General features: G+C 38.8%; 2 protein-coding genes across 5 annotated transcripts in view; one reads left to right on the forward strand and one right to left on the reverse strand.

Moving 5' to 3' along the window:
- Positions 1 to 8,483, forward strand: pigf (phosphatidylinositol glycan anchor biosynthesis, class F). Of its 4 annotated transcripts, XM_053639359.1 has the most exons (7): positions 1 to 60; positions 656 to 710; positions 1,023 to 1,263; positions 1,381 to 1,472; positions 3,790 to 3,906; positions 6,026 to 6,134; positions 8,348 to 8,483. In XM_053639359.1, the coding sequence occupies exons 3-7, from the start codon at positions 1,036 to 1,038 to the stop codon at positions 8,459 to 8,461; spliced, it is 660 nt and encodes a 219-aa protein (XP_053495334.1). In that variant the 5' UTR covers positions 1 to 60; positions 656 to 710; positions 1,023 to 1,035; the 3' UTR covers positions 8,462 to 8,483. The 4 variants fall into 4 exon arrangements, with proteins under 4 accessions (XP_053495334.1, XP_053495336.1, XP_053495335.1 ...); XM_053639361.1 differs by lacking the exon at positions 656 to 710 and having other exon boundaries at positions 6 to 60; XM_053639360.1 differs by lacking the exon at positions 1 to 60 and having other exon boundaries at positions 143 to 684.
- rhoq (ras homolog family member Q) overlaps positions 7,892 to 26,856 on the reverse strand; it is a 25,254-nt gene continuing 6,289 nt past the window's right edge. The window contains exons 3-5 of the mRNA XM_053639362.1: positions 15,724 to 15,888; positions 11,145 to 11,240; positions 7,892 to 9,451 (exon numbers count right to left, since the gene is read on the reverse strand). Of these exons, the coding sequence (XP_053495337.1) occupies positions 9,296 to 9,451; positions 11,145 to 11,240; positions 15,724 to 15,888 (417 nt within the window). The 3' untranslated portion in view covers positions 7,892 to 9,295. The remainder of the gene's footprint in view (positions 9,452 to 11,144; positions 11,241 to 15,723; positions 15,889 to 26,856) is intronic.

The raw sequence follows: 26,856 nt of genomic DNA on the forward strand, positions 1-26,856 counted from the left end.
ATTTGAAGGGAATGATGTACAGTCACAAAACCAACTGGAAAGTGTTCATCTAGGTGTCAGGTATGAGAAACACCTTTTAGATTTTTGATATTTATGAAAATAAACTATTAAATCCCATTTAAATTAGACATGAATTTCACCGCAGAATGGGCCCATACATAAAATATACCATTTTGTAAAGCTCAATAGCATTTGAAGGGAATGATGTACAGTCACAAAACCAACAAGAAGAGCAATGGGCCAAGAGATCACAAACTCAAAGACCAGCAAAGCATCGTTCAAAGTATTTTGATCCAGGATGGGTTAATGATTTCCACATGTCGTATTTGTGTTAAATTGAGCTTAAATCTTAACATTTCATCGTTAATACGTATTTCGTTGCACCCTGTAGAAGGTTGGTGCAAACCCTTTATTTTGCTTCGGAAGAGTTTTGACCTTGTCGTCGCCATTGTAGGTCACGTGACATTATGATGCCGGAAGAAATCGACCTAAATTATATCGCTCGTGCCGTCTTTCTGGGATTGTTCCTGTATTAATAATAACAACAACAATAATAACAATTAATATTATTATGAATAAGGTCTTTTGTGATTTGTGTCGTTCGACTCCGATGATCATTTAAATCGGCTACAAAGAGCAAGAGCCCTCTTTGCAGGTTTAAAGTTAAGCTGAGGAATAAACCAGGTGTTTCTTTCTCTCCCCTGTGATTGGTGACTATCTTCATTCATAAGGTTTCCCTGTGTGGGTTATACACTGCAAATATTATTTCATACACATAATGTTATACGTATATTATTTATCTGCACGAAATGGTTTTACTTGTTCATCATATGCAATAACTTAATATATGTGCTGAGATATGTTTTGTGATAATTTGATTAAGTAATAATAGGAATGTTACCATGAAAGGGTTTTTTTCTTTCTCTCCTAATGTTGATATTCTTGCATATCCGAGCACTCATTCATGTATGCAGTCTATCAATCAATCTGTCAATAATGAATGTATGTTTTCTTTAAACCAGACCTGTCTGAGTCATGTGGGAGGTGGAGATCAGAGGCATGGCATCCGCTCATGCCCTCCTCGCCAGCTCTGTGTTGGTGGGGAGCCTGATGCCTGCTCTCACTGTGGAGAACTTCTCAGTGTACGGGACACACTTGGTGTGGCTCTATTTTGTTTCGGCTTGTATTGCTGTAGTCAACATTGCTGTGTTTTGGCTTCTTGGTATCAGTCCACCAACAAAGAAAAACACACTAAGTTATAAGGTACAGATATTCCAAGTCCAAGATTTATATTTATAAGTCCAACACCTTCAAAAAGAAATAATAATTGTGCGTTATATCCATTTTAATCGTATTGTATATCTCTTTCTTTTGTTTTAGTTGTCTCGACTGATTAGATCCTGTGTGTATTTTCTGCTGTCTTGCCTCTTCTTCCACACTGTGGTTGTTCTGTATGGGGCACCTCTGCTGGAGTGAGTATTACAGTACTGTGCCTAAAGTATGTGGACACCTGACCATCACACCCATATGCGCTTGTTGAACATCCCATTCCAGATTTAGTCCCCCTTTGCGGCTGTGATTTCCTCCACTCTTCTGGGAAGGCTTTCCACTAGATTCACTAGAAGGCAGTGGTGGCTTCTCGGTTAAGGCTCTGGGTTACTGATCAGAAGGTCGGGGGTTCAAGCCAGCTGCCAAGCTGCCACTGCTGGGGCAGCTTGAGCAAGGCCCTTAACCCTCTCTTCTCCAGGGGTGCTGTATCATGGCTGACCCTGCTCTGATGCACAGAAATGCAAAGGTATGCGAAGAAAATAATTTCACTGTGCATATGAATATGTAATCAATAAAGACTCATTATCATTCTGGAGCGTGCCAATTCGGTCACAAGAGTATTAGTGAGAACGGGCACTAATGTCGGGCGAGGAGGCCTGGTACGCAGTCAGAGTTCAAGTTCATCCCAAAAGTGATCAGTGGTGTTGAGGTCAGGACTCTGTTCAAGCTACTCAAGTTTTTGCATACCAATCTTGACAAACCATGTGTTTATAAGCCTTACTTTGTGTACAGGGGCATTGACATGCTGGAACAGGTTTGTCTAGGCTACTTAATTCCAGTGAAGGGAAATCTTTAAGTTACAGCATACAAAGACATCGTAGACAGTTCTGTGCTCCCAATTTATGGGTGTGATATAGAGGTGTGAAGGTCAGGTGTCCACATACTTTTGGTCATATAGTATATGTGTAAATAAGGCCATGTTTAGACAGCAGGAATAAATAACACATTCTATATCTGATTCACTTTGTTTACTTAGACAACCTAACAGTGTCTCTGGAAATTTTGAAAGTGTCATTTTTAATTTGTGTGTTTTTTAATTTTTTTATTTTAAAGAAAGGATTATATGTGTATTGTCTAAAGGAGCAGGTATTGTAAAGCAGTAGTGTTTTAAAATTCTGAAACGTTTATGATGAAACTTTGAGCAGGGTCGAGGACAAAACTTTATAATCGTTTCATACTCAGAGTGCTTTCCTTCAAGCACTCGAATCCATGGAGACAGATCATCCCATAATCATAAACATTTTGACTAAAATACATCGATTACAGAAGAAGGATTTCAACATTATCCTCTGTTGGGTGCCGGGACATACATATTGGTCTGGCGGGAAATGAAAAAGCAGATATGGCTGCAAAAGAGGCATTCAACTTGGAGATCTCGGAAAGTCTGATACCATCCTCTGACCTCAGGCCATTTAAAAAAAACTCCTATATCACCAATAAGTGGGTTCCCATCAGAATGGGAATGAGTGCAACAGCAATAAATTATACAAAATAAACCCCAGCATCCAAAGAAATTACTCTCAGAATTTTAAATCTAATCATGACCAAATAGTGTTTACCAGATGCCGACTGGGCCATTCAAGACTAACACATGTGTTTTTAATGACTGGTGAAGATCGTCCCATATGTATACCTTGCCAAACCCCTATAACCATCAAGCACATTTTACTGAATTGTAAAACATTTGGAACTATCAGACAATGCTTTTATAGAGAGACTTGTTTAATAGATATTTAAAAAGTACCATCTGAACAATTTGACAGTTTTTATCTTGTATAAATTTTAAGTCTATTATTTAATATTGTAAATATTTATTGAACCTTTGTTTTCCATGTGAATAGCCTGGTTGCTGACATGGCGTTAAAACTAAATAAGTAAATAAAAGTTTATCAAAACAGTTCACACCACAGTGGTAGTGTGATGTGGTATAGTGATTCAAAAGTGGTAAATTATTAATTAAAGCAAATAAACATAATTGTATCCATTTCAAGGTCACAGTCAGTAGCTGGCCATATTGACCATAACCATCCATCTGTCCATGGATTATCCAACACCGTGTCCTACACAGGGTCACGGGGAGCCTGGAGTCTATCATTCACACCCTGGATGGGGTGCCAACCCATTGTAGGGCACAATCACACACACACTCACACACCCATTCACACACTATGGACAATTTAGAGATGCCAGTCAGCCTGCAATACATGTCTTTGGGAGGAAACTGGAGTACCCGGAGGAAACCCCCAAGGCACACAGAGAACATGCAAACTTCGCGCACACGCGGTGGAGGAGAGATTTGCACCCCCAACCCCGGAAGTGCGAGGCAAACATGCTAGCCACTAAGCCAGCCTTGCCCCCCAGACCATAACCAACACAGTAGAAAATAATTTATGAGGTCAAGTAAATAAGTAAGTGTGGATAATTGAGTGTTTAACTAATGCTGTTTTTGTTGTTGTGCAGGTCAGCTCTGGAGACGTTTTCTCTGGCTGTGCTGCTCTCCACTCTTACTACACTGAGGTGTCTGTGTATGCTCGGTCCAAATGTACAGGCGTGGATCCGGGTTTTCAGTAGAGATGGGTGAGTGCTGTTACTTCACATATACATTATATGGCCAAAAGTCTAGGGACACCTGACCATCACACTCATATGTGCTTTCTGAACATCCCATTCCAGATTTAGTTCCATTGATTTGTTCATTCAGCCACAAGAGCATTAGTGAGGTCATGCACTAATGTCTAGCGAGGAGTCCTGGGGTGCAGTCAGCGTTCCATTTCATCTCAGATATTAATACTATAGCATACTAAGACATCCTAGACAATTGTGTGCTTCCAACTTTGTGGCAGCAGTTTGGGGAAGGCCCACATATGGGTATGATGGTCAGGTGTCCGCATACTTTTGGCAATACAGTGTATGTTGCTTTCCTGTCCTGCAGGATATGTTCTGATAGTCGTCACATGACTGTTGAGTATGTAGATTCTCAGCCCACTGTTCAAGCTTCTCTCTGATATGACCTTGTCAACCATGATCCAGAACTTTTCATAAACATTTCTCATTGAAATCAAAGAAAGACAGCCCCCATAGATATATGCCACTAGGTGGAGACCTTGACCCATACATACATTTGAGAACAGTAACACATGCTGTATCAAGTATCAGTTACTGATGATTTAAAAGTAAATATCACAGTGTTTGCAAATATTCCAGGTCACTCAAATGTAAACTTAACAGAGGTTAAAGCTGAAAATCTTTTAAGTGATATTGGTAGGACTTGGTCTTCTATCTGAGTCAAGGTTGTGTATAATTTTGAGAGAAGAGAACATTACATGGCCCTAGCTCAAGAAAGCCCTGTGTTTATACAGCTGTGTTATCTGAACCCACTACAGGAAGTTTATCTCTTTTGGACGCAAACAATCTGACATTAACGCACTTGCACTGAAATCTGGTAATTACATATCATTACAGAAATTTCACTTAATTTATGGGTAGACTAAGTAAGTTTTCCTTAATTAGCATTAATTACAGCTTTTAACATTTAAAAACCATCAATTTTACCATTGAAAGACAGTGAGTCATGATAAAGAAATTAATGTTTGTATTAATCTTTATCAAATGATAATCCAGTTAAGCCAAATGATGAACACCTGCATTAATAACTAGTTATTGTCAACATTTTTTTTTTCAACATCTAGTAACATGTTGTATTATGTAAATGTATGTGGACTTACTTAAGCCAAAAATGGAAGAAAAAAAAAAAAGTTCACAGGTGTATATGCAAATGCATTTAATTAACATTTAAACAAATATTCATTAATAAAGGTTTACCATCACTTCAGGATTGTTTTTGTGTTTAGATCAGGGATGTACAAATTTGATATTGAGTATCAATACCAGAGCTAATATTGACCTGAAACTCGGGATCGCATCGGATCAGATGTACTGTATTCTCTGATTTGACCCATCACTATTACAGTATTATCTTGAAATAAATAAATAAGAAACGGGATTAACGCACCAGAGTTTTTCATAATTAGATAAGGCATGTATCAATGACTAAAGGGCCTTAAACAAATGTTATTCATAATGTGTTCATTTTAAAATTGGCTAGTCATTTAGTAATTTATTCATTATAAAGGTGCACACACACATTTATTTATTTTTCAAAAAATCAGTTTCTGATGTTTTTTGTACTTGCCTTCGATATTTTCTAAAGAAGTTAGTTGGATTTGCTATATTTCCCAGAACATAATAAATGTCAATTAAAGTACAGTAACCCTGATCAAGATAAAGCAGTTACTGAGGGTGAATGTATGAATAACTAACATCCAGTTTCGACCAGATGTGGAAAACATGTGATGCAGCCTTACATGACCTTTCTTTGTCCCACAAACTCCATATCTGATTGCCCACACTGTCCACATAAGAGTAAAATCCACCTGCTCCTGCTGTTTTTTTTTTCCTTTTTTTTTTTTTTTTTTAAAAAATCCCAGTGGGATCCCACTCCCAATGCACACCTTTCATTCATTCATTCGTCAGCAAACGCATTAACCTGATCAGGAACACACTGCATCCGGAGCCTATCCCAGGAACGCAACCTGGATGAGAGATTCTAAAACGATTCCTAGAAATGAATATACTGTACGTTGTGCCCGATGGCTTTTGATTGCAGTGTTGAGTAAAAAGCGCATGTCTGTTGCAGGGCAATGTCCGTGTGGGACACCTCACTTCAGATTACTACTGGCTGCAGCGTAGTTGGAGCCTGGCTTGGAGCTTTCCCCATTCCTCTTGACTGGGACAGACCCTGGCAGGTCAGTACAGAATCAGATAGCATACACACATTAATATCATACTGTAATGCCCATTTAAAAGTAATGGACAACAAGGCTGTGTACACTTTACTCCGACCAAATATATAAAGTGGCGCAGATATGCTGATGTAGAGCGTTTTCACTTTTGATGTCAAGAAATATTTAGTTACGTGTCACTGAACTCTGCCTATTGTGCAGAGAAAAGAGGAAACTTCAAAATCAGGAACGTAAGAGAGAAGTGTCCCTGTGGGTGGTGGTTTCCACCATTAGAAAGTTGAAAGTAACTTGGGTATGACAACCTTGCAAGGTTGTTTCTGTGATTTGAGGGATTTATGCTAAACAAGCTTCTGTTTTTAATCTCTTCAGCAGTTTCAGCAACTTTCTTTACAGTAGGAACATTCCCATAAGGCCTGTAAATGACCTGATTCCAGGACTCACTCCAAAAACATTAGAGAGGATTTAAAATCTTTCACATTTAGCTCAGGTCCTATTCAGGCCAAGTGGCTGAAGATGCAATATCAATGTCAGAGACTCAAGTTTCAGAGTAATCCGGTCATAGTATGTAATGTTTCCCTGTAGGAACTGTAGGGAGGGACCACAGTCAGGTAGCAAACAACTTTGGGGGCAAATATTATTGGACACAAAATGACCAACAAGTCTGTCATAGCCTCCAGGGAGGGAACTTTTGTGAAGAATGAAGTGATGTTCATGAAAAATTAAAAGTTCTCAGAGCGTTAAAGAGCTGCACTGCAGCTTAAATTATTGATGCATGGCACAGAGACATCGATCAGAAAAGCAGCTGGTGTTTGCCCTCAAAATGTCATACTGAAGTCTCCCATTTGTTCTTTCTTTTTCACTCACTCACACACACCTGTCCAGAATTAGCACTAAAAGTGGAATTGTATGCAGTTTAACTGGAACACTATGGTCCTCATCAGTGTAAGGTATGATGTAGTGGGCTTTAACTAACGAGAAAACAGCTCAGTGGAGGATCTTCTTCAGTAGAGAGGTGGAGAGCTCTGACTCATACTGTACAACTGCTATTCTCAGCACTTTGATCCACCACTGTAATGAAGCCCATATCACAAGCACAGCTCAGGATATAATTGGGAAAATCAATCTTGCTGACACTTTTTAATTTTGAGCCTCTCTTCAAATCTTCTTGTTTTTATGGGAGAGGAGTAGACTTTCTTCCTCTAATAAGAAAGGAGAAAAAGCAGAGGAGAGCATGCATGGGATCAACTAGTGTTTCCTGTAATGAGCCAGCTGGAGCCGATTACCGTAAATCTGCCAAACATGACAAAAGGAGATCAAAGTGGAAAATTCTGACTGTAGTGGAAATACCGGTCCTAAACGTTGCGGAGTTCAATGAAGACCGGATCAAAACGTAGAACAGAAACGTCGCTCCTTTATCTTTAAAGGTCACTGCTTGAGATGTTTTCAGGACAACAATTTAATACACAGACCATAACAGATTTAGTCATTTAGTAAATCTCACTGAAATGTCATGTCTATCACCAATACGAGCAAGGATTATAAATTTTCACCTCAGCACCACAGCTTTACCCTGTATGAGATCATGCTTGCATCTATAAATACTTATAATAAATAACATTTTTATACCTTCTGATCAGAGAAAGGATTCAACAGAGACAGCGTTTATGAAAAAAAAACAACAACTTTATGTTCAGCAAACATCAGTTTGAGGCAAGTCAGATAAAATGTACATAAAGTATTAATCACTATTCACTGAGTTGTAACTTTTTTACGTTAAGAAAATAATTCGCACCATTTAATAGACTTCATGGAGTTTCCCATTTGCAACTCACTAGGTATTTAATCCACAATATTCATAAAGCTTTGTTTATTTAAAAAAAAAAATCATTTCATTTTGGAAGCTGCAAAAACACTCAAATCACTGATTGCATTTACTGTGCAATAAAAATCCATTGAAAATAGCTAGTGATGCTTCAATTCAGTACTCGATATAGTTTGAAAATGCAAAATAAATCTGAGCTGAGGCTTCAAAAACACATACAAATCAAAGCTAGGTGCATTTAAAAAAGAAAAGAAAGAACAGTTTAAAGCTTTGGGTATGAAAGTTGACCATTAAAACACCACAGTGATCTTGTTGGTTGCAGCCAGTGAGTTGTGCAGTTACAGAGCTGATTGGTTGTTGCTGATTCGAGCTTTTCTGTGGCTCCTCCCTCTAGGTGTGGCCAATTTCCTGTTCCCTTGGGGCGACAGGAGGATTTCTGACAGGACTTCTAGCCGCTCCGATCTGGATCCGTTGGCATCGCAAGCAGCTCACCTACAAACTCAAATGAGGGACAGGCATTTATAGGCACAGGCCACACTCTGCACGAGTGTCCACCAAGGGCTGTGTTGTAAATCATCACCCTACAAGTTCCTCATGCTTGCACCAGCTCTTTTAAAGGTCCTGTGAGGTCAAATGCAGCAACAGAAAGTATATTTTAAATTATTTGTTCCTTCAATTGTTGCAGTGGCTTTATACATGTATACTTGATCATTTCGGTCTCATCTTTCCTGGAGAAACCCCAGACTGGAAAGAGAAATTCTCTGTAAAATGCATTCATTTTGCAACCCCATGTTGCCAGATGCAGGTTCCCTTTTTTTTTGAGAAATAAAGTCTTGCTTCTGTAAATTTCTGGGGTGTTTGGTTGTGCTCTTTAGGCTGTCTGCATTTTCTCTCCAGACCACACATGCCTGCAGAAGCAAAACTAGAAATACAGTCAGAGTGTTTTCAATCATCAGGATTGTTGTAGTGTGCCATTCATTGTCTTGCCCTTGCAAGTTTAAATTTTCTGTGCTTCTGTGTGATTTAATCTGGTGTCGTCTCGTTCATGTTTAGTGTCCTCCTTGGTCACTAGTTCGCAGACGCATGCTTTTTGTTGTTCTCATTCATTCACTCCCTCCTTTCCAGACTTGCAGTTGTTCCTATTTTCTAAGCAGTAAAGAATTTCATACCTGTGTTTTTTTTCCCCCCTCACCTACTCCAGAATGTGTTTCAATTTTTTTCGCCATCTGTTTATGGCAAGGTTGCGCTCTGGTTGATTTTTAAAATCGCCCTCTTTTTATTTCGTGGGACGTGTTGTAGCTCTGACACCGAATTGTCCCTGAGCTGGTGTGTGACAGGATGCTCACGTGATAAGGCAGCAGTTGATGCACCGTGGGCCGAGACGTCGCTTCAGCACACCTTTCTTGGGAGCCAAAATGGCGATAATAGCCTCATCGAACACTGTCTTCAAACCTTTCTGTGTCAGGGCTGAGCACTCCACGTAACAGCAGGCACCAATCTATACACACATGCACAAAATGGTTATAATTCAGAACAGCTTCACGCCATGCGTTACATACTGGATTTCTTCCCTAAAAACATCTCTTTTTTTCCCCATTAACTGTTACCAGTAAGGAGTTACATTAGTAAGGAAATGAATCAGTGATGAAGTGGCTTGATGTGGTGGAGTGGAGATACTGTTACCACCCTAAAGTGTTTTACTCCTCCTATACAACAACATTTTACCAAAAGTAACCATTATTATTTATTTAAGAATGGCATATCATGCTTTTTAATTTCTTTATATACAGTGCGGTCCAAAAGTCTGAGACCACTAGTGAAACTGCTTCTATTTTTCATTATTTTCTAATTTCATACAAAAACGTTTCATTACAAATTATATTACTGACAACAACTTGAGTGAAAAGTAGTATATTTGAAATATATAAAACATGAATTTCAGAGTATTTGGTATGTCCTGTTTTTACTTTAATGGCAGTGTGCACTCGAGCTGGCATGGGCAACACAAACTTTATAATCCATTTTAGTTTAAATCCATAGTACTGTCGTCTGAACACATGCTTCAATAGAAGAGATTACGCATGAGGAGATTATCTGACCTTTTATATAAAGCAGTTAACATGATCACCATCACAAAATTTGCTTACATTTAAATAGGGACAGAGAAACAGTACAGAATCTTGAATATTAAATATTCAAGATATCGAACATTTACTTTATTTGTTATTTAGAACTTCTAAAACTTTCAGTTTATTTCCAATTTTAAATGAAAAATTTTTTTTTTTCAATGTGGTCTCTGGACCCCACTGTATTTAATTAATAATTAAGTAATACGTTACTTCTTGCTACACCATAGTGCTAGTAAATTCTTGATTTCTGATCATTTTGGTAGAATTTTCAAGAACAGCATGGCTCTGACACTACTTTGCAAGACAAATATTCATATTAATGTGTTTGTTCTAATCTGTTACCATTTCTATAGTAACAGCTAACTGATGGAGACTCGTATGCTGGATGCGCTACATAATCTAAAGAAAAAAAAAATAAACATAAAAGTGCTTTATCATTGGTGTCAGTGCTTTGTAACGGTGAGAAAGAAAGCTGTTCCTTTAAGAGGAAGTTCTCAGGACAGAGGAGTTCGTGCTCTGCGGTTTCTCAGTAAAATGACAAGCTGCACTTTTTCTTCTTTCTTTTTCTTCTTCTCTCATTTAGGTTCAAGCGGGAAAAAAGAGGCGGGTTGGGGAACGTCTATATAGTTGTTATAACAAGTGATATCAGGAACGAAGTTGTTTTTGCAGACACTGCATAGCATTAAATGAAGCTAAATATAATATAAATATAAAATTGTAATTATTGGCATATTGCTGTGGTTTAACGGGAATAATACGTGATGTTATTGGAAAATAATCAACTGCGTGATTGTAACTGCCTTCTGCTTTTTGTCACATGTCCCTGTTGATTATTGTCCTATAACTGCATGACCCATTATGTTTTATTCCTTACGTAGGTAACTCCTTAAACTTCTAACTTCATACTAAACCAATTTCTTATCAGAGGAGAGAAATATAAAGAAAGAAATAATGAGGAATACAAGCTCTGTAATTATTCAGTAACTATAGTAAAGCTAATGGAAAGGACTGTAGTTTAGATCCACCAACAGATATTGGGAGTGTGTCCTTTTTGTGCCTTACCTCCTTTGCCAACTTCTGCCCCTGTTCTGTCATTATGGGCTTCTCCTTCACATCATTCAACTTTGTGATGGTCTTGGGGTCATCTCTCAGATCAATCTGTAGAATAGGAGAAAAAAAACATGTGAGGGGAGGGAATATGTCGACTGCAATTTTCAGTCTCAAACTTTAGAACACATTTAAACAAGTTCAAAACTTTTCTTGGAGGCATGTGAGCGGTTAACTATGCACACATATGTGGTCTATGCATCTTTATTCTCAGGGCGGTGGATGGGATTCCATATGTCAAGGTTTGTTTTTAGAGCAGAAGGCTCCAGGATATCTGACCCAAAGCCAGATGCTGGCGTTCATCTGCACACATTGCCCTTTGCCCTAAAAACCTCCCTTACAGTTGACTGGAAGGTTCTCAATCTCTTTGTATCTTGGCTTTAATTAAAATCGACCCACTGCTCAGTTTGGTTTTCATAGCGCTGCTTATTTGGCGCGTCATCTTTTTAAATATATCTATAAAAGACATTTTCAAGTTCTGAAAATTGCACAATAATAGTAACAGCCTTTTTTGATCTACGTGTCCTCTCAATGAGACATTTTACACAGTTTCACTAATAACCAAGCCCTGAAAAGAAGTGTGAATGGAAAGCATGTACACTAATGCATACACACACTGACTACAAAAACAAGTGGTGATTGAAGTGCTGGAAAGAGCATTTTTTCTGTGTATGAATCATCAAACTGCTTACATTTACATATGTCTAGTATAATTACACACCCTGATGTACAGTCATGTCCTTCACTGCACGGTCACGTCCCTAAGCTGATAATTACACTGAATTTATCTCTAAATGGTCTTGTACTTTTTTTTTTTTTAAATAACAGTAAAAGTATTTAGTGGCCCTCAACCATGAAAGATCGGGAAGTTGGACAAAAGGAAACTTTCTAAAAGAGACAGTATCTGGGTTAATTGTAAACAGATATATTGTAATAATTATTGTTTTTGATTAGATGGATCGTCAAGATCTCAACTAAAGTACTTGTATGGTATATAAAATGTCAAAAAGTGTTCCATGGATGTAAAAAGTGACTAATGTTTTCAAAACAAAATGCAACCTCACTGAATTTTTGCCCAAGGCTGAGAGGTATTAAGCTATAAACTGCCTCTAATATACACTATATAGCTATGTAGACTGCTGACCATTACACTGATATGTGCATGTTGAAAATCCCATTCCAGATTTAGTCCCCTTTTGCTGTTTTAATAGCCTCCACTCTTCTGGGAGGGCTTTCCAATAGATTTTGGAGCTTCGCTGTGAGGATTTGACCATTCAGCCAGAAGTGAGGTCAGGTACTGATGTCGGGTGAGGAGGTCTGATGCGCAGTCTGCATATCAATTCATCCCAAAGGTGTTCAGTGAGCTTGAGGCTCAGGGCTCAGGTCTGTGCAAGTCCCTCGAGTTCTTCCACTTCAACCTTGGCAAACCATGTCTTCACAGAGCTCAATTTGTGCACAGAGGCAGTGTCATGTTGGAAAATGTTTGGGTCCCAGTGAAGGAAATTGTACATTTTATAAAATTTGTGGCCATAGTTGGAGGAAGGCCCACATATGGGTGTGATGGTCAGGTGTCCACATACATTTGGCCATATGGTGTACGTGTTCTTTGGTTACAGCATCAATACCAGTGAGAACTTGCACAGACCTAAATAGAGCGTCATGATGTCCGTCATGATTTTGCTCATCGTCTGGACTACCTCTCCCTGGGCAACAGGTGACATCACTTACACTGTAACGATTAGACAATCCTAATTTAATGCGCTGTGGGTCCTGAAGGACAATCAATGCTCAACAGATTATGAGTGAGCAAGTTATTTACTTCACTATGTTTGCCTATTAGTCAGGGAGATGGAAAGTCTAACACAGTATGGCAGAATTTTGAGTTACATAAAACCATGTGTGATGCATATGATCGATATTTGGTGTATAGACTATCCTTCAGAGAAATGGTCTGAGAAGCAATGCAACAGCTATGGGAGACAGCTACTGTGTACAAGGAAATACATGACACGACAGTCCTGACCCACAATCCCTTACCACTCTGTTTTTTTCTACATACAGTTCTGTGCAAAAGTCTGTAGAGCAAAGATGCCTCCAGAAATAATGAAATTAAATGTTTCTCCATTAAAAAAACCCTCCATTTTACAAATAAAGAGCAGTAAACAATAAGAAATGAAACAAAGTCAATATTTGGTGTCACGACCCTTTGCTTAAAATTATTATTATTTTTTTTTTTTAAGTCGTCTCCGGTAGAATTAGTGCAGTTTTATAAGGAAATGAGGTGTAAGTGTTATTGAGCATCTTGCAGAACCAATCACGGTCTTCGGGAGACTTTGACTGTCGCACTTGCTTCGTATTTTTGCAACAAAATCCAGCAGCCTTCATTGTGTTTTTTGTCTGAAAAGTGTCTCTTACTACTTAATATGTTGCTTTCTTTACTGACATACAAACATTTTCCTGTAACATTGAATTTTGTGCTAGAAAACTAATGTTTGGAAATCTAAAATGTTTTTGTACTGACTCGATCATGTAGAAGTCATAAAATAACAATCTATAACGAAGTTTGTTAAAAAATAAATAAATAAATAAAAAACAGAAACAGGGTGCCTAAAACTTTTGCACAGTACTGTTTGTTCACTTGATATCATGGTGAGATGAAATCTGGCAAAAGATTAGTAGAGCTCAATTTCATGTCAACTGATACAGGAGATCAATTTAAAGCAGAAAGATTTTACTTAACTTCTAAACACTCCGTGTATTATCTGAAATAACAAATGTTATTACAACATTTATAGGAATTAAAGGAAAGTAGTCAACGATGTGTTGATGCAACACAGCCCGATGAAGCAGAGTTATTGTTACCCCCCTAAAGCTGATTATATCCCTACAACAGCATTCCCTGAAGTGTTTTCTACCACCACAGTTTGCAAACAATCACAATTTTTGATTTATTAAAAGAATAACACATTGTTCATTTTATCCATTTATAGTTATTTAATGGTGTGGAATGTCTGTTTTTTTAAAAAATAAGTTAGTTCCTGTGATCACACAGCCATTCCCTTACCAGCATGCCGCTTGACATTTTACCAAGACACTGAAAAGCCCTTCGACCTGAAGAATTTCCCACATCTAAAACCTTAAAAGAACAGCCTAACCACTGATGCTGACACTGGAGACTCCTTACAACAATGCCAAATACAGTATGTTTACATGGACAACAATAATCCAATATTAACCCGATTACGACAATATTCTGATTAAGAAACTACCATGTAAACAGCAATTTTTTTTATTACCTTAATCCGATTAAAGTCATACTTGAAGTAAACACAAACTGAATTAAGACATGTGGAGTATTCCTGTTTTAGTCGCATTATTGACGTGCATTACAGACATGTAAACACCTTAATCATACTATTAATGTCGTTTTGCTTGTATTTTTCTCATTTGTAAGTCGCTTTGGATAAAAGTGTCTGCTAAGTGAATAAATGTAAATGTAAATGTGGGAGCTTTCACCACATTGTGCGACAGGACACGTACACACACGGCAGTGCTCAACTGTTTGATGGCAAACAAGAGAGCATGGCTGTGTTCGAAACCACATATTTACCTGCTATATAGTAGGCGAAGTGCATGTGTTTCCTCTACTATAGAGTAGGTAAGTATGCGGTTTCGGACACAGCCCACGGCTTCAAGCAGTCGTCTATTTGCACGTATAGCATGACAAATAATTAACTGCACTTGAAGCATTCGTAAAATTAAAAATAAAAACACCCAAAACTGTATACGGTACCATAACGAAAACAAACTGTATATTGATACGTGAAATTCTGGAGGGAACGTCGGAGGGCGTGGCACGGTGACGTAATGACGTGTGCCGTTAATCGGTCCATCTTCTATAACATGTAAAACGGGAACATGAAAGAAGTATTCTAAAAGAGACTCATGTAAACACCTTAATCACAATATTGTCTTATTCAGAATAAGATCGATAATTAGATTATTGCTGTCCATGTAAACGTGGTCATAGACGTTTCCTCACAGGAACCTTCACAATATCAACTATGTTAATCAATATCAATATTGTTCCTCTGTTATTATCTGTGTATCTGGAACATCTGCTATATAAGTGCATGAGCTGTTACTATAGAAAGAGTAGCACATTACAAAGAGTGCATTAATATAAACCTGTAGCCAGATCTACTGTTAAGCCATACTGTTATAAAACACCTTCTAACCAATCAGAATGGAGTATTCAAAAGCACTGTTTTATAAGATTCAGTAAAACAGATTCTTCCAAAAATGTACCATTTATTTTTATGCTTTGACCCATTAAATAAAACTATGGCAATAGCAATAGTATCAAATTGATGTCAAACAGTGGTGTCAAATTTCATTCTCAATATGGTTGGATATTGTTTACGTGATTTCCTCAAAAACAGCCATAACCAGATGCATGGAGCAAGTCATGGCAATGCAGACTGATGGATCTCAAACACCTCAAGTGGACACTTTGAAAGGTGAAGGAGAATACCTGAGTGCCAATGAGCAGGTAGGGGACGTTGGGTGCATACTCCTGCAGCTCAGGGACCCACTCCTCCCTCACGTTCTGGAAACTGGCCGGATTCACTACCGAGAAGCAAATCAGGAAGACATCCGTCATGGGGTAAGACAGGGGACGGAGACGATCATAGTCCTCCTATGGGGAAAGAATACAGAACGAGCACATGAGCAGGTTTGGGGGCAATTCGAATTGGTTTGGAGACAAAAGTGGTCATTTCTTTTTTTTTTTACTGTGTAAAGACTTACAAACCCACTCTAATAAATCAATAAAGGAATACTCCAGTGTTTTCCAACATAATTTCTGTAATATCTACCACATCTGTTGCGTAGGTGTGATTACCCCAGACAATAATTTCTTATTCTTTCCCTTTACTGAGAAATCTATAAGAAATGTGTTTACTCAATACTCACTTACAATGGAAGTGTAAGAGCAGTTGTATTTTGTAGAAGCTTTTCATTAATACATTAGTCAGATTAACATCTTAAACGTGTCATTATTTCAGAGACAAGACTACGTTTACAGAACAAAGCATTTGGTTATGTTCGTAGTGTGGGTCTGAAGGTACATGGATAACATAAAACCTTTGAGAGAGTGCATGTAATCTGAATTACCATTACTCCAGTGTTGGGAAGGTTGGATAAAACTCAATAAGTATGTCTCTCTCATCTGAAGACCTTAATGCAAGAGTGTAACAGGTGTACCTCTTGAGATCTTTACTGACAGAATTCATTGCCCATAGACATCCATTATAAACGAGACTGAGAAAAGAATGTATTTTTGCTTGTTGTTGTTTCTCCTCAGTACATGGAAGCGCGCTGAAATTCTTGTCTGTGATAATCTTTATCTATAGGAGCGATTAAGCTGAAAAAAGCCGGACAATTCCTTTAAGCCTAAGAGTGAGCCTGGTTTTACATTGGCCTGACAATAGAGCAGACGTTAGTCCGATTTAGATTAAAAATTATGACCCAGATATTTGTGCTTTAATAATTTGCATTCATTTGTGGGGATCGAACAGGCTACAGAAAGCGTGCAAGAGCAAAGTGTGCTTTGGAAACCAAACACTACAACTGAAGCCTGGATTTACAGGGAACATGTGACTGATATTTTTGGGACCATTTGTATCTGTGTGTGTGTGTGTGTGTGTGCGCGCGTGCGTGTGCGTTTATGGGAGTTATTCATGGTTCTTATTTCAAGTCTGAGCATCTCCGCTGTATCAGTGTGCGCCTCTGGCCATGCAGACGTGGCTGTAGAAACGTTTCAATAAGTGACAGACACTTGTCAGAACCGGCCCAGCACTGCTCTGAGGCATAAAGCTGAGACTGCGCTTCATTTAAAAGAACTGAAGCTCTGCACTGCTTCTGTGAAAACAATACATCATCTTCACATAATTGGTGACTCCACCTCGAAACAGCCGACAATCACACTTTTTACCGTTGTCCCTTTTTTGAGCAATGCTGCCCTTCTGCTTCTGCTTCTTCAAAACAAAAGCTTGTGATCATCGAGCCTCGGCGACACTGGCTCCCTGCACCGAGTCACATCGTCAAAAGGTCAAAGACAGACGAGTCTCATTTATTCTACACAGAGCAGACCTGTGCAGATCTCTACTACAGTCATTCTAAAAGCGGTAGAATACTACAAACTGATGTATTTTTTTTTTCATCTGAGCAAAGTATTGTCCTGTTCATAATCTTATCATATTTATTGGAACACAACCAAGATACACAGCACAGAGCAGGTGCTTCTGTGGTGTGACCACACATGTATGCATGTCTCTGTGGACCAGTGGTGTTATAAATATACCACTCAACTGTTCTTTGGCCTGTTGAAACATTCTGGAGGGAGGGAGAGTGAGGTTTAGTTACAGCTGGCCTCTACCCAGACAAACTAATCAGCCACCCACCAGATCTCTCTGGATCGTTCACTAGAACTCATGTTTGTGATGCAGTGCGTGATCTGTGAGGGTTATTAAATTCATTAGCTCATTGATAGTAAAGTTCAGATGTATTCCGACACACAGATTTAAATACCACTGATTTAATAGGCTATTAGATGAGCATCTCAACGCCCTGGTTACGCCCTGTAGCAGGTTACCAGTGGCAACAATCTGGATCTCGTTAATAATGAAGTATAAGACATTTCAGAGGCTGTATGTGTACGTGTGTGTGTGTGTATAGTGTGTGTGTGTGCTCAGCTGGCTCTTTTAAAAGCTGAGGGAAATGTACTGGAACAAAGAAAGACAGCAGTCTAATGCAGCGAACCTGGAAACACCCTTCCCTCTGTGGCTTAAGCATTGCCATAAAGCTCTCTCTCTCTCTCTCTCCAACAACTGCAGCTTGCCTCACACAGCTCACAGCGTGCAAAGCTCACACAGATCAGCACACATACCAGCACTCTCAAAGCTCGCTTTCTCCACAATAGCGTCGTTTGTAAACCACACTCCCACTCATGCAGACGTTTCCGTGCTGGGTACAGTAGTGGTCATTTCAATCCAGGGTGCCAAGATTTTATGCTTTTGAAAAACAAAATTATTTCTATAGCTTGCATTATGGTTTTCCCAGGGCTATTAAAACACATGCTTAATGTATTTCCAGTCACACTTATTTCCCAACAGAAATGTTTATCAAGCTTTTGGTATAATCCAGTTATGACATTTTGTGCAGAAATACATCCAAGAAGCTATCTCTAATGTACAGGAATCGAGCGCTCTCAATTGCTCCTGAACAATCGCTATCACACAGAGACACACACCCACAGTGATGTCTTATATGGACCTGGAATTGAATGTCTATGTAGGATAAGCAGGAGTGCGTTACTTTTCCTGCCTCTACAGCTCCTGAGAGATCAGTTTCTGTTTCCACATGCACATTATCCACAAACACGCACACAAATCAACGACTCCCCTACCGTCCTCTCCTACCTCTACCCTTGGCTTTTACGTCGGCTTGCCATCTGCAAAGCTCGTGCTGAGCTTGAGCACGATACCGACCGAAACGCAGGCTGGTAGAGAGGGAAAGAGGTAGAGAGTGTGTTTCATGCAACTGGTCCGATAAAACATTCAGCTCACGGGCCACTGCTCAGAGCATACGTCTGTCACTGCGGCTGAACTCACAGGATTTACAATAAGCCATTGTTGAAGTGGAGAAAATTTTCAAATAGGATGATGGGACGCACCATAGTGGATGGCTAGCAAGTCAGCCTATAAATGTATTAACCTAATTAATGCAAAAACAGTGATGATTAAAAACAAGATTGTAATTACAAGATTATAATCTCACATTTACTGCTTTATTAATTCCAGAAATCATTCTTTTCCCCAATTGAAAAAAAAAAAAAAGAAGAAGCAGGTTTTGACATCCAATACCACTAAAGCAATTTGCTGTGTGAATCCCATGAGTGAAATTTTAAGTGGTATAATAAAATCAATCAATGCCAAGGCAGAGTTTGAGTTTTTGTGCTGGAGGTTGTAACAGTAGAACAGGTATGTACATGTATACAGCCTCTGGATGTAGACTCTCATTCTAACTGAGCCTGGTGATATGAACAAACAAGGCTATTAATGCTACTTTTAAAGATTCACTGCACTGGGCATTTGCTTTAGATCAGTTATTAAACAACAAAGAAGTACTGATGTAATGCCAAAAAAAGCATAGATTACCCACTGAAGTACAAGCATACGTTTGCGGCAGTGGTTTTTAAAAATAGGGGAAGCACATCAGTCTGTCAGGAGACAAGGCCATGTGGTACGCGCGCTTTGTTACATCACTACCGGTCAGCCAGTCTACTTTACTGTACCAAGAGATCTTAAAAGAGCTGTTTTTGCACCATGAATTCTGAATTAAATCAGTTTTAGGTATTTGTCTGCCCTCCTGTTTAATTCTCAGTCTCCTTGTAAGTAAGAGTCTGAAAAGACTTTTCCAAACTCCAAACGTTCAATAACATTAACGGTGTCTGCAAGAAAGTAGATCAGCTGCTACTTAAGCTACCTAAATTTCACTGAAAATGCTAGTGACAACTAGCTACCTAGCTAGAATGATAAATTATAAATGAAACAACGACAAATAATTAACAGAACTTTATATTTGCAATTTATTTACAATGTCTACAAATAACAAACATAAAATAAGTTATAGTATTAGTGTAAAACAGTTATGGATTAGGCTCCTGACATACTGAAACTCCGAGCACTCCGAGTCTATGTTTGACTGACTGGCGATGATATGTTTAAGTCTGAAATGCTGCCAATCATGTTCAATTTTTCACTGACCGGCTGTTGATTATGAGGTTGAACCCCCAACAATCATATGGAGAAGCCAGGCATCCATGCAGGACAAAAATTCGTTTATGAAGAGCGTACTGTCCAATTATATTTTTTTTCCCCTGTGCAAAACCCACCCAACCATACACTCACTTACTCCCAGTGAATCCATGTATCTTAACAGGACCCAAAATGATGTTAAAAGCATGCTGTATAATGAACTTTAATCTTTGTGCCATTAAAACACAGTGACCCTGAATCTGGACCAGGATCCCACTGAAGCAAAGTGTCAGTGGAGTTCTATCAGTGATACGGTTACTGGCTTCAGTGGACATTTTTAAGCAATCTGTGCTGTCCATCAGAAACAGTTTGCGTTAAATGAACAAACGGGATGATACTGCAGTGATATTTTTGTAGAATTCTGTGATATGTAATACAGATATATGGGTAAACATTTCATTACTGTATTTTTAGGGAATTTTTGGGAAGGACATGCTTCCTATGTAGTCATAAAGCATTCACCAGTGGTCTCTGGATGACTAATGTCTCAGCCTGTTTGTAGCTTTCTCACTTCTGCATGCTGGTTAAAGCAGTCTGTGATTGATGTTTAGTATTTTTTAATGGTTTTCCTCAGTTCTGAGCTCTCACATTTGTATGCCTTTATGTAAAAAAAAAAAAAAAAAAAAAAAAGGGGTGAAAACTAAACAAAACAAGCTGACATGAAACTGGAAAATTGAAATAACAGCAAATCAGAATTAATGTACGTAACTAAGAAACTACGAAGCATGGAGTTTTTTTGTGTGTTGTTTTTTTTTTAGAAGGTATCACCAGGAGTTTTGTTAACATCTACTAACTTAGTTCCTCCTAGACAGGGACAACACTGTCCTCTGGTTTGGTTTTACTTACAAAAAAAAAAAAAAAACCCCACACAAAATATCCATTCTGTTGCAAATGTCAGCCAGTTATTCGAGCAGATACAGTGTGGGACTGCGATGGTGCAAGCCAACAGGAACAGGTGCTCTTGTAAAAGTAAAACACAACCCAATTAGCCAGTTTTTCCGCCATACATTCTTGCTAACAACTACACTATATAACTATATGTGTGTGTGGAGTTTGCAAGTTCTCCCGTGCTTCAGGGGTTTCCTCCGGGTACTCTGATTTCCTCCCCTACACTGTAGGCTGATTGGCATTTCCAAATTTTGTGTGTGTGTGTGTGTGTGTGTGCACACGTGATTGTGCCCTGCGATGGACTGGCACCCCGTCCAGGGTGTCCCCTGCCTTGTGCCCCGAGTTCCCTGGGATAGGCTCCACGCTCCCCTGCGACCCCGTGTAGGATAAGCTGTACAGGAAATGGATGGATGGATGGCTGGAGGGATAAATAAAGCCACTTCTACTCTGGCCAGTTGGGTTTGCATCATCCAGGTTGTTCTTAAACCTTGTCCATGCATTAAACCAAATAAACTTGAAAACGAGGGTGTCTAGCTATTTTTACAAAGGATATGTTCATCTGATCATCTTTTTTTTCTTTTTAACCATGGAGTGTTATTCCACAGTCCCTCCAGGAGTTTGTGATTTTGCAATCACAGAAATGAATGCAAAATCAAGCAAACGCCGCAACATTCCGATTTTCCACAGATTCGGGTCAAGACGTGTCATGTGACATGCATTCAGCCAAAGCCCTCTTCAATTTGTCTGCTTTGAACATGAGTATAGCTAAAAGGTCTCATTTAGCAACAAACATCACTGTGAAAGGCCGCGCAACTGCACCAATTCAAGTATTTTTCCACAAAAAAACCCCCCAAAAAACAACCTCAATGCATTTTTGGTCGCAACAATCATAAAAATCATGATTTCCATGCATCACACCCAGCCTTGCTTGTAAATGTGTATCAGTGTATGCATGCATCTAGTTGTGTTTTCTGCCTCTGTCTGGTCAGTCAATCCCTTAAAGAAAATTGTGCAGTTATTGTTCGTTTTGTTTATCAGTACGCACTGCTGTAAATCTGTCATTTGATGTTGTAAATGGGTCAACTTTCCGCTCAGTCTTTCATTACTGACAACACTTAGTTCCTTATATAAGACAGTTATATTTACACCCCTGCTCCGGCAAACAAGCAAAGAAAAAAAAATAGTCAAGGCGAAAGATGAAATGCTATGGAGATGGTAAGCAGTAGAAGAAAGATGGGTGGGCGTGGGAGCTGTTATCCAAAGAGAATAATTCATGCCTGTATTTACTCAGCCCGTGCAGATTAATTGAGGCTTGCTGGCACTTCAGCATGCACACACAGCACACACGCTCATCCTAGATAAGGCTTTCCCACTATATTCTTTGGAAGTGAGTGGGTGCCATGGCGTGATGCTCCAGGCCTCCTGCACCTGGGATTACACACACTCTACATGTGCTAACATCTCCATGTGCTGCTCAAACCCCAACCAGGCCACACACACACACACACACACACACACAGAACGATCAGCTGTGGTCTGACTCATCTGCCCTGTCTTCAGTGACTGAGGATTTAAGGAAAGTTTCTGTGTAAGAGACAAAAAAAATATCAATAATCGTTCTTCTTTTCTTCCAAAGTAGCCAAAGTAGATTTTCATCCCTTCAAGAAATCGAGTGCAGAGCAGCTCAGAGAGAAAGAGAGGGAGCAAACAGGAAGAGATTAAGGAAGAAATAAATAAGCAGTCTGGAAATCTGGACATTTACAAACTCTAAAGGCTGTGAGAGTGATCTGCGTTCTCAGAAGGTGATCATCACGGAGAGAACATGCAAACTCCATACACACAGGGCCACGGCAGGAATCAAACCCCCAACCCTGGAGGTGTGAGGCGAATGTGCTTATTATTATTATTATTATTATTATTATTATTATTATTATTATTATTATTATTATCATCATCATCATCATCATTAATTTATTTATCTATTTAGTTATTATTATTTTATTATATATTTAGTCGCTTAATGTACGTCTATTGAAAAAGCTTTCCTAAAAGTTTTGTCATAAGAAGCTTGTCACTTGATGTAAGAAAAAGCACTGAATAAAAGCATGTTATTTATGCCATGCAACAGTATTTAATTTTTCTTTATAGAACCAAGTATCAGGGCTTTTTTTTAAAATTATTTTTAAATTAAGGCCATATGGTGGGTTCGAGTCATGTCGGAAAGATCGTATTTAAGCACATGAATGGCACCACAATATCATAAATACTAGTTGGAAACTCATGATTTTCTGTGAGCCCAGAGTTTCCAAGTTGGGGGCATGACAGTAAGAGAACATGGTGGAAACAATTGATGCAACGTCTGTAGTTGACGGTATATTTGTTGAAAGCTAATTGCCTGCACAAAGTATGACAGCACTGTACAATTCTGATATAATATGTAACGTTAAAGTTTGCAGTGGCTCATTAATTGATTTAAAACATAAAAAAGCTAAACACACCTAGTGAGCATTCTTTGTTCTTCATTTTCTAAAAGTAGAGTTATTAAAACCTTGCTGTATTTTTTTGTATTTAATTAAGAGAAGGTACACCTCCATTTAGCTCTGACCAAAGTGGCTTGAACGCATCTGATGTTGTAATTACGACTTCCCAACTCATAAATACGAACTTCCCATGAGGACTTGAATGTACAGATATACCACACCCTTAATGGGATATTTTTTCCTTTACTAATACCAAAGTGAAACTTAACCTTTTAACAGAGAACAGGTTTTTTATATTACAGTTTTTTAAAAAAACATATATTTATTAAAAGTATGCAAATAAGGCAATTACCATCATAAAAAGAAATCAACAGATGTTTTTCCCCAAATGTCCTGACTTTCATGAGTAATTGGAAGCAAACTAATTTTTTTTTTTTTTACTTGACTCACTCTTTTTATGTGGCTGAATCTTAAAATCCTATGTAGTGAGCATATATAGTCAATAGGAAGCCATTTGGGATTTGAAGGAAGTTTAAATAACAGTTAAAGATGGGGGATTTTTCAGTTCTGGAGTAGTCTAAGAAATGCATCATCTAGCTATATAGGTGTGATAAAACAAATCAAGTGGATGATAAAATTATAATATTGTGATAATCCTTGCGATATGCTTTGGTGAAGAAAGCCAAATCTTTCATCTTTAGGCAATACAAGTACATAGTATAACTATTACTATTACAGAAGCATAAAATAATACACCAAATTCTAAATCTTTAAAAACAACTACATTTAAAATGCACTTTCCAAAGAAGAGAGCGAAGCTTGAGTGACGGTAAGCCTGCTCAGATCTCAGTACGCTAACAGAGACAGAGTGTGAGAAAGTGAAGGCAGAAATTGAAATCAGGACACTATGAACACTGTCGCCACTAACAATTTGGAGTTCATTCTCCTGTTCTTCTGAGTTAAAGAGAGGATTCACCTCCCTCATTTCTCAGCACGCTCGCTGCTGGAGCACTCTACATGTCACACCAATCAGGCAGTGTACATGAAGTCGTACATCCACACGTCTAACGAGCTACGTGAAGCTCTGTTTCCATCCACACAAGAAATGATGAGCAAGACATGATGTTTCTAACATGATCCCAGCCAGCTGGAATATCGCTGCTTAGTTAATCATCAGTTTGTGTTTTCCTTTAGCTCTAGAGCTCTGTTCAGCACGTAACAGACAGTTTCATTGGGTTCAGCACAGCAGTGCAGAGTTTGTGAGATAAAATGAGGTCTGTCTGAGGTTTTTTAATCAGCTGGCTGTGGGAATATGATGGAGTGCAGAGAATAGCACAGTTCATCCATCACCACCTAACAGGAACAACAAGCCCAGAAGCAGAGACATGCATACTGAAAATGAGCACCATAGAAACACACAGCACAGATAAAAACGCTTAGATCTACTAGACACATCGCTCAGTACTGCAAAAATCATGAGGTTTCTTGTATGAAATTTTCAGCAAATGTAGCACTATAAGTGTCTGCTACCATATCAGAGGCATTTGGTCAACACAGACTTGATTGAGAGTGCTGATTTGATTCCACATGCTGGTGTATTTTCATTTGAAACAGTAGGGCTATGTTGAAGCATGGGCATGGGAACGATTATACATGGGGGGGCATGTATAATGGCTCACATTGCCTGCCACATTTCAAAATCTAGGTTTTGTCATGCCCCCCCCCCCCCTTTTTCCCCTAATCTCAAATTTTATTTCGCATTGCCTGCCTGTCTCTGAGGATTTCTGAGTTGGACTGTCTCCAAATGAATCCATTCTGAAACATAATTCAATAAAAAAAAGTTAACAAAAACCTCCACTATAATAAGCACAGGGGTCAGACTCGAGTAGCTAGGGCTCGCTGAACCGTTTGCCTAGCTTGATGAGGGCAAAGTGTCCATCACTGCAAGGTAACAAGCAAAACCTTGTATGGACTTTCAGAGAGGTGGCTACTCTTATGCAATGAAAGAGGGATGGATTCATTTGGAGATGACGAGAATATTCCGTGACCATCCGTGGAAAAAAAACTCTCATCGTAAGGTGAGGGCGGTTACGACATAGCATTCAGATGCTCTTGAGCACACTAACGTACAGATGAAAGATTTACCACTTTGTATTTGAGGTAGGATATCGTAGCTTTTCCAGCCCATGAAATTCCTGATTGTTTGCTGGTTTTGATCAACAATTTTGTTGTCAAAATGCTTATTTATCCTATGAAACTGTCAAATATGCATATGTTTACAAGCTAGCTAGCACACCAAAATTGTGTGTATGTGCTATTGCTACGTGTCCATAAACGATTTAATGGTAACGTTAGTCAGAATGTTCACAAAGAGATGAGCATACTACAATATTTAAAGAGGAAGAGGACAGCAGAGGATGAACAGAAGGTCACAGGAGTAGAAAAGACTGAGGAGGACGAGCTTGTAAGTTGTATGGATAGCTACCAGTTAGCCGTGTTGGATGTTTGGGATGGGGGCGCCATCGTGTGAGGAGTGCTCCCACTGTTGGTCAGTTGGAGCTATGAGTTGGAGACTGTGTGTTTTCATTTTCTGCCGTGATTCTGGAAAACGTCCTTAATAAAATAAAGGATATTATGCAGTTTATGGTATGTCGTAGTTTTCATTCTAGTTATATTATAGTCCATCTCTCTGACTATGCACACGAGTCTTTATAATCTCCCCTCCCTAATCTGAGTATTCTCAATCTTCTATCACTGCAAATACCCTCTTCCAACCACACTAATTAGTACATTCTGCTCCCAAAAGTCATTAGAAATGAGAATTTAAGTGCTTTATTTGGAAAAAAAAAAAAAAAGCCATTTTGAGGGAGAATGCTCCCGAAACACGTTAGCATTTCAGCATCCACCCTCAGGTTCAAAATCGCTCCTATACCCCTGGGTTGGAGGCATGTTGAGGAGCTTGAACTATTGCCATATCAACTACTAACCATCATAACTTACAGTATACTTATAAAAACAGAACATAAGCCCTCAAGAAAGCATTTAATTGGACGCTAATGCAATGCACGCCCACAAGTACAGAGTACACCACACTCCCAACAAATCGATTGATAACTGGCATAATTTGTATTTATGGTGATGGAACATAAGCAATCATTATTCTAGACAGGATTAAAACGGATACAAACGCTATACCCACAACCAAGTACAGACATTTTTTATAAAATTGATCATTTTTTTAATGAAAATATCATTCATTCATTTATCATCGGTATCAAGAGCCTATTCTGGGAACACTGGACATGAAGCGGGAATGCATCCTGGATGGAGGGCACTGCAGGTCACCATGCTCACACACATTCATACCTAAGGGGTTATTTAGCATAGCCAATCCAACCATGGCATGTTTTTAGGAGGTAG

The sequence above is a fragment of the Ictalurus furcatus genome, chromosome 13 (genome assembly GCF_023375685.1).
Source record: "Ictalurus furcatus strain D&B chromosome 13, Billie_1.0, whole genome shotgun sequence".
Taxonomy (NCBI): Eukaryota; Metazoa; Chordata; class Actinopteri; order Siluriformes; family Ictaluridae; genus Ictalurus; species Ictalurus furcatus.

Excerpts from the sequence above, each read along its gene's own strand:
- pigf (XM_053639359.1), top strand. The coding sequence starts at position 1,036 with ATGTGGGAGGTGGAGATCAGAGGCATGGCATCCGCTCATGCCCTCCTC. Across the intron at positions 3,907-6,025 it reads CGGGTTTTCAGTAGAGATGG|GGCAATGTCCGTGTGGGACA; the intron begins GTGAGTGCTGTT and ends TGTCTGTTGCAG. Across the intron at positions 6,135-8,347 it reads ACTGGGACAGACCCTGGCAG|GTGTGGCCAATTTCCTGTTC; the intron begins GTCAGTACAGAA and ends TCCTCCCTCTAG.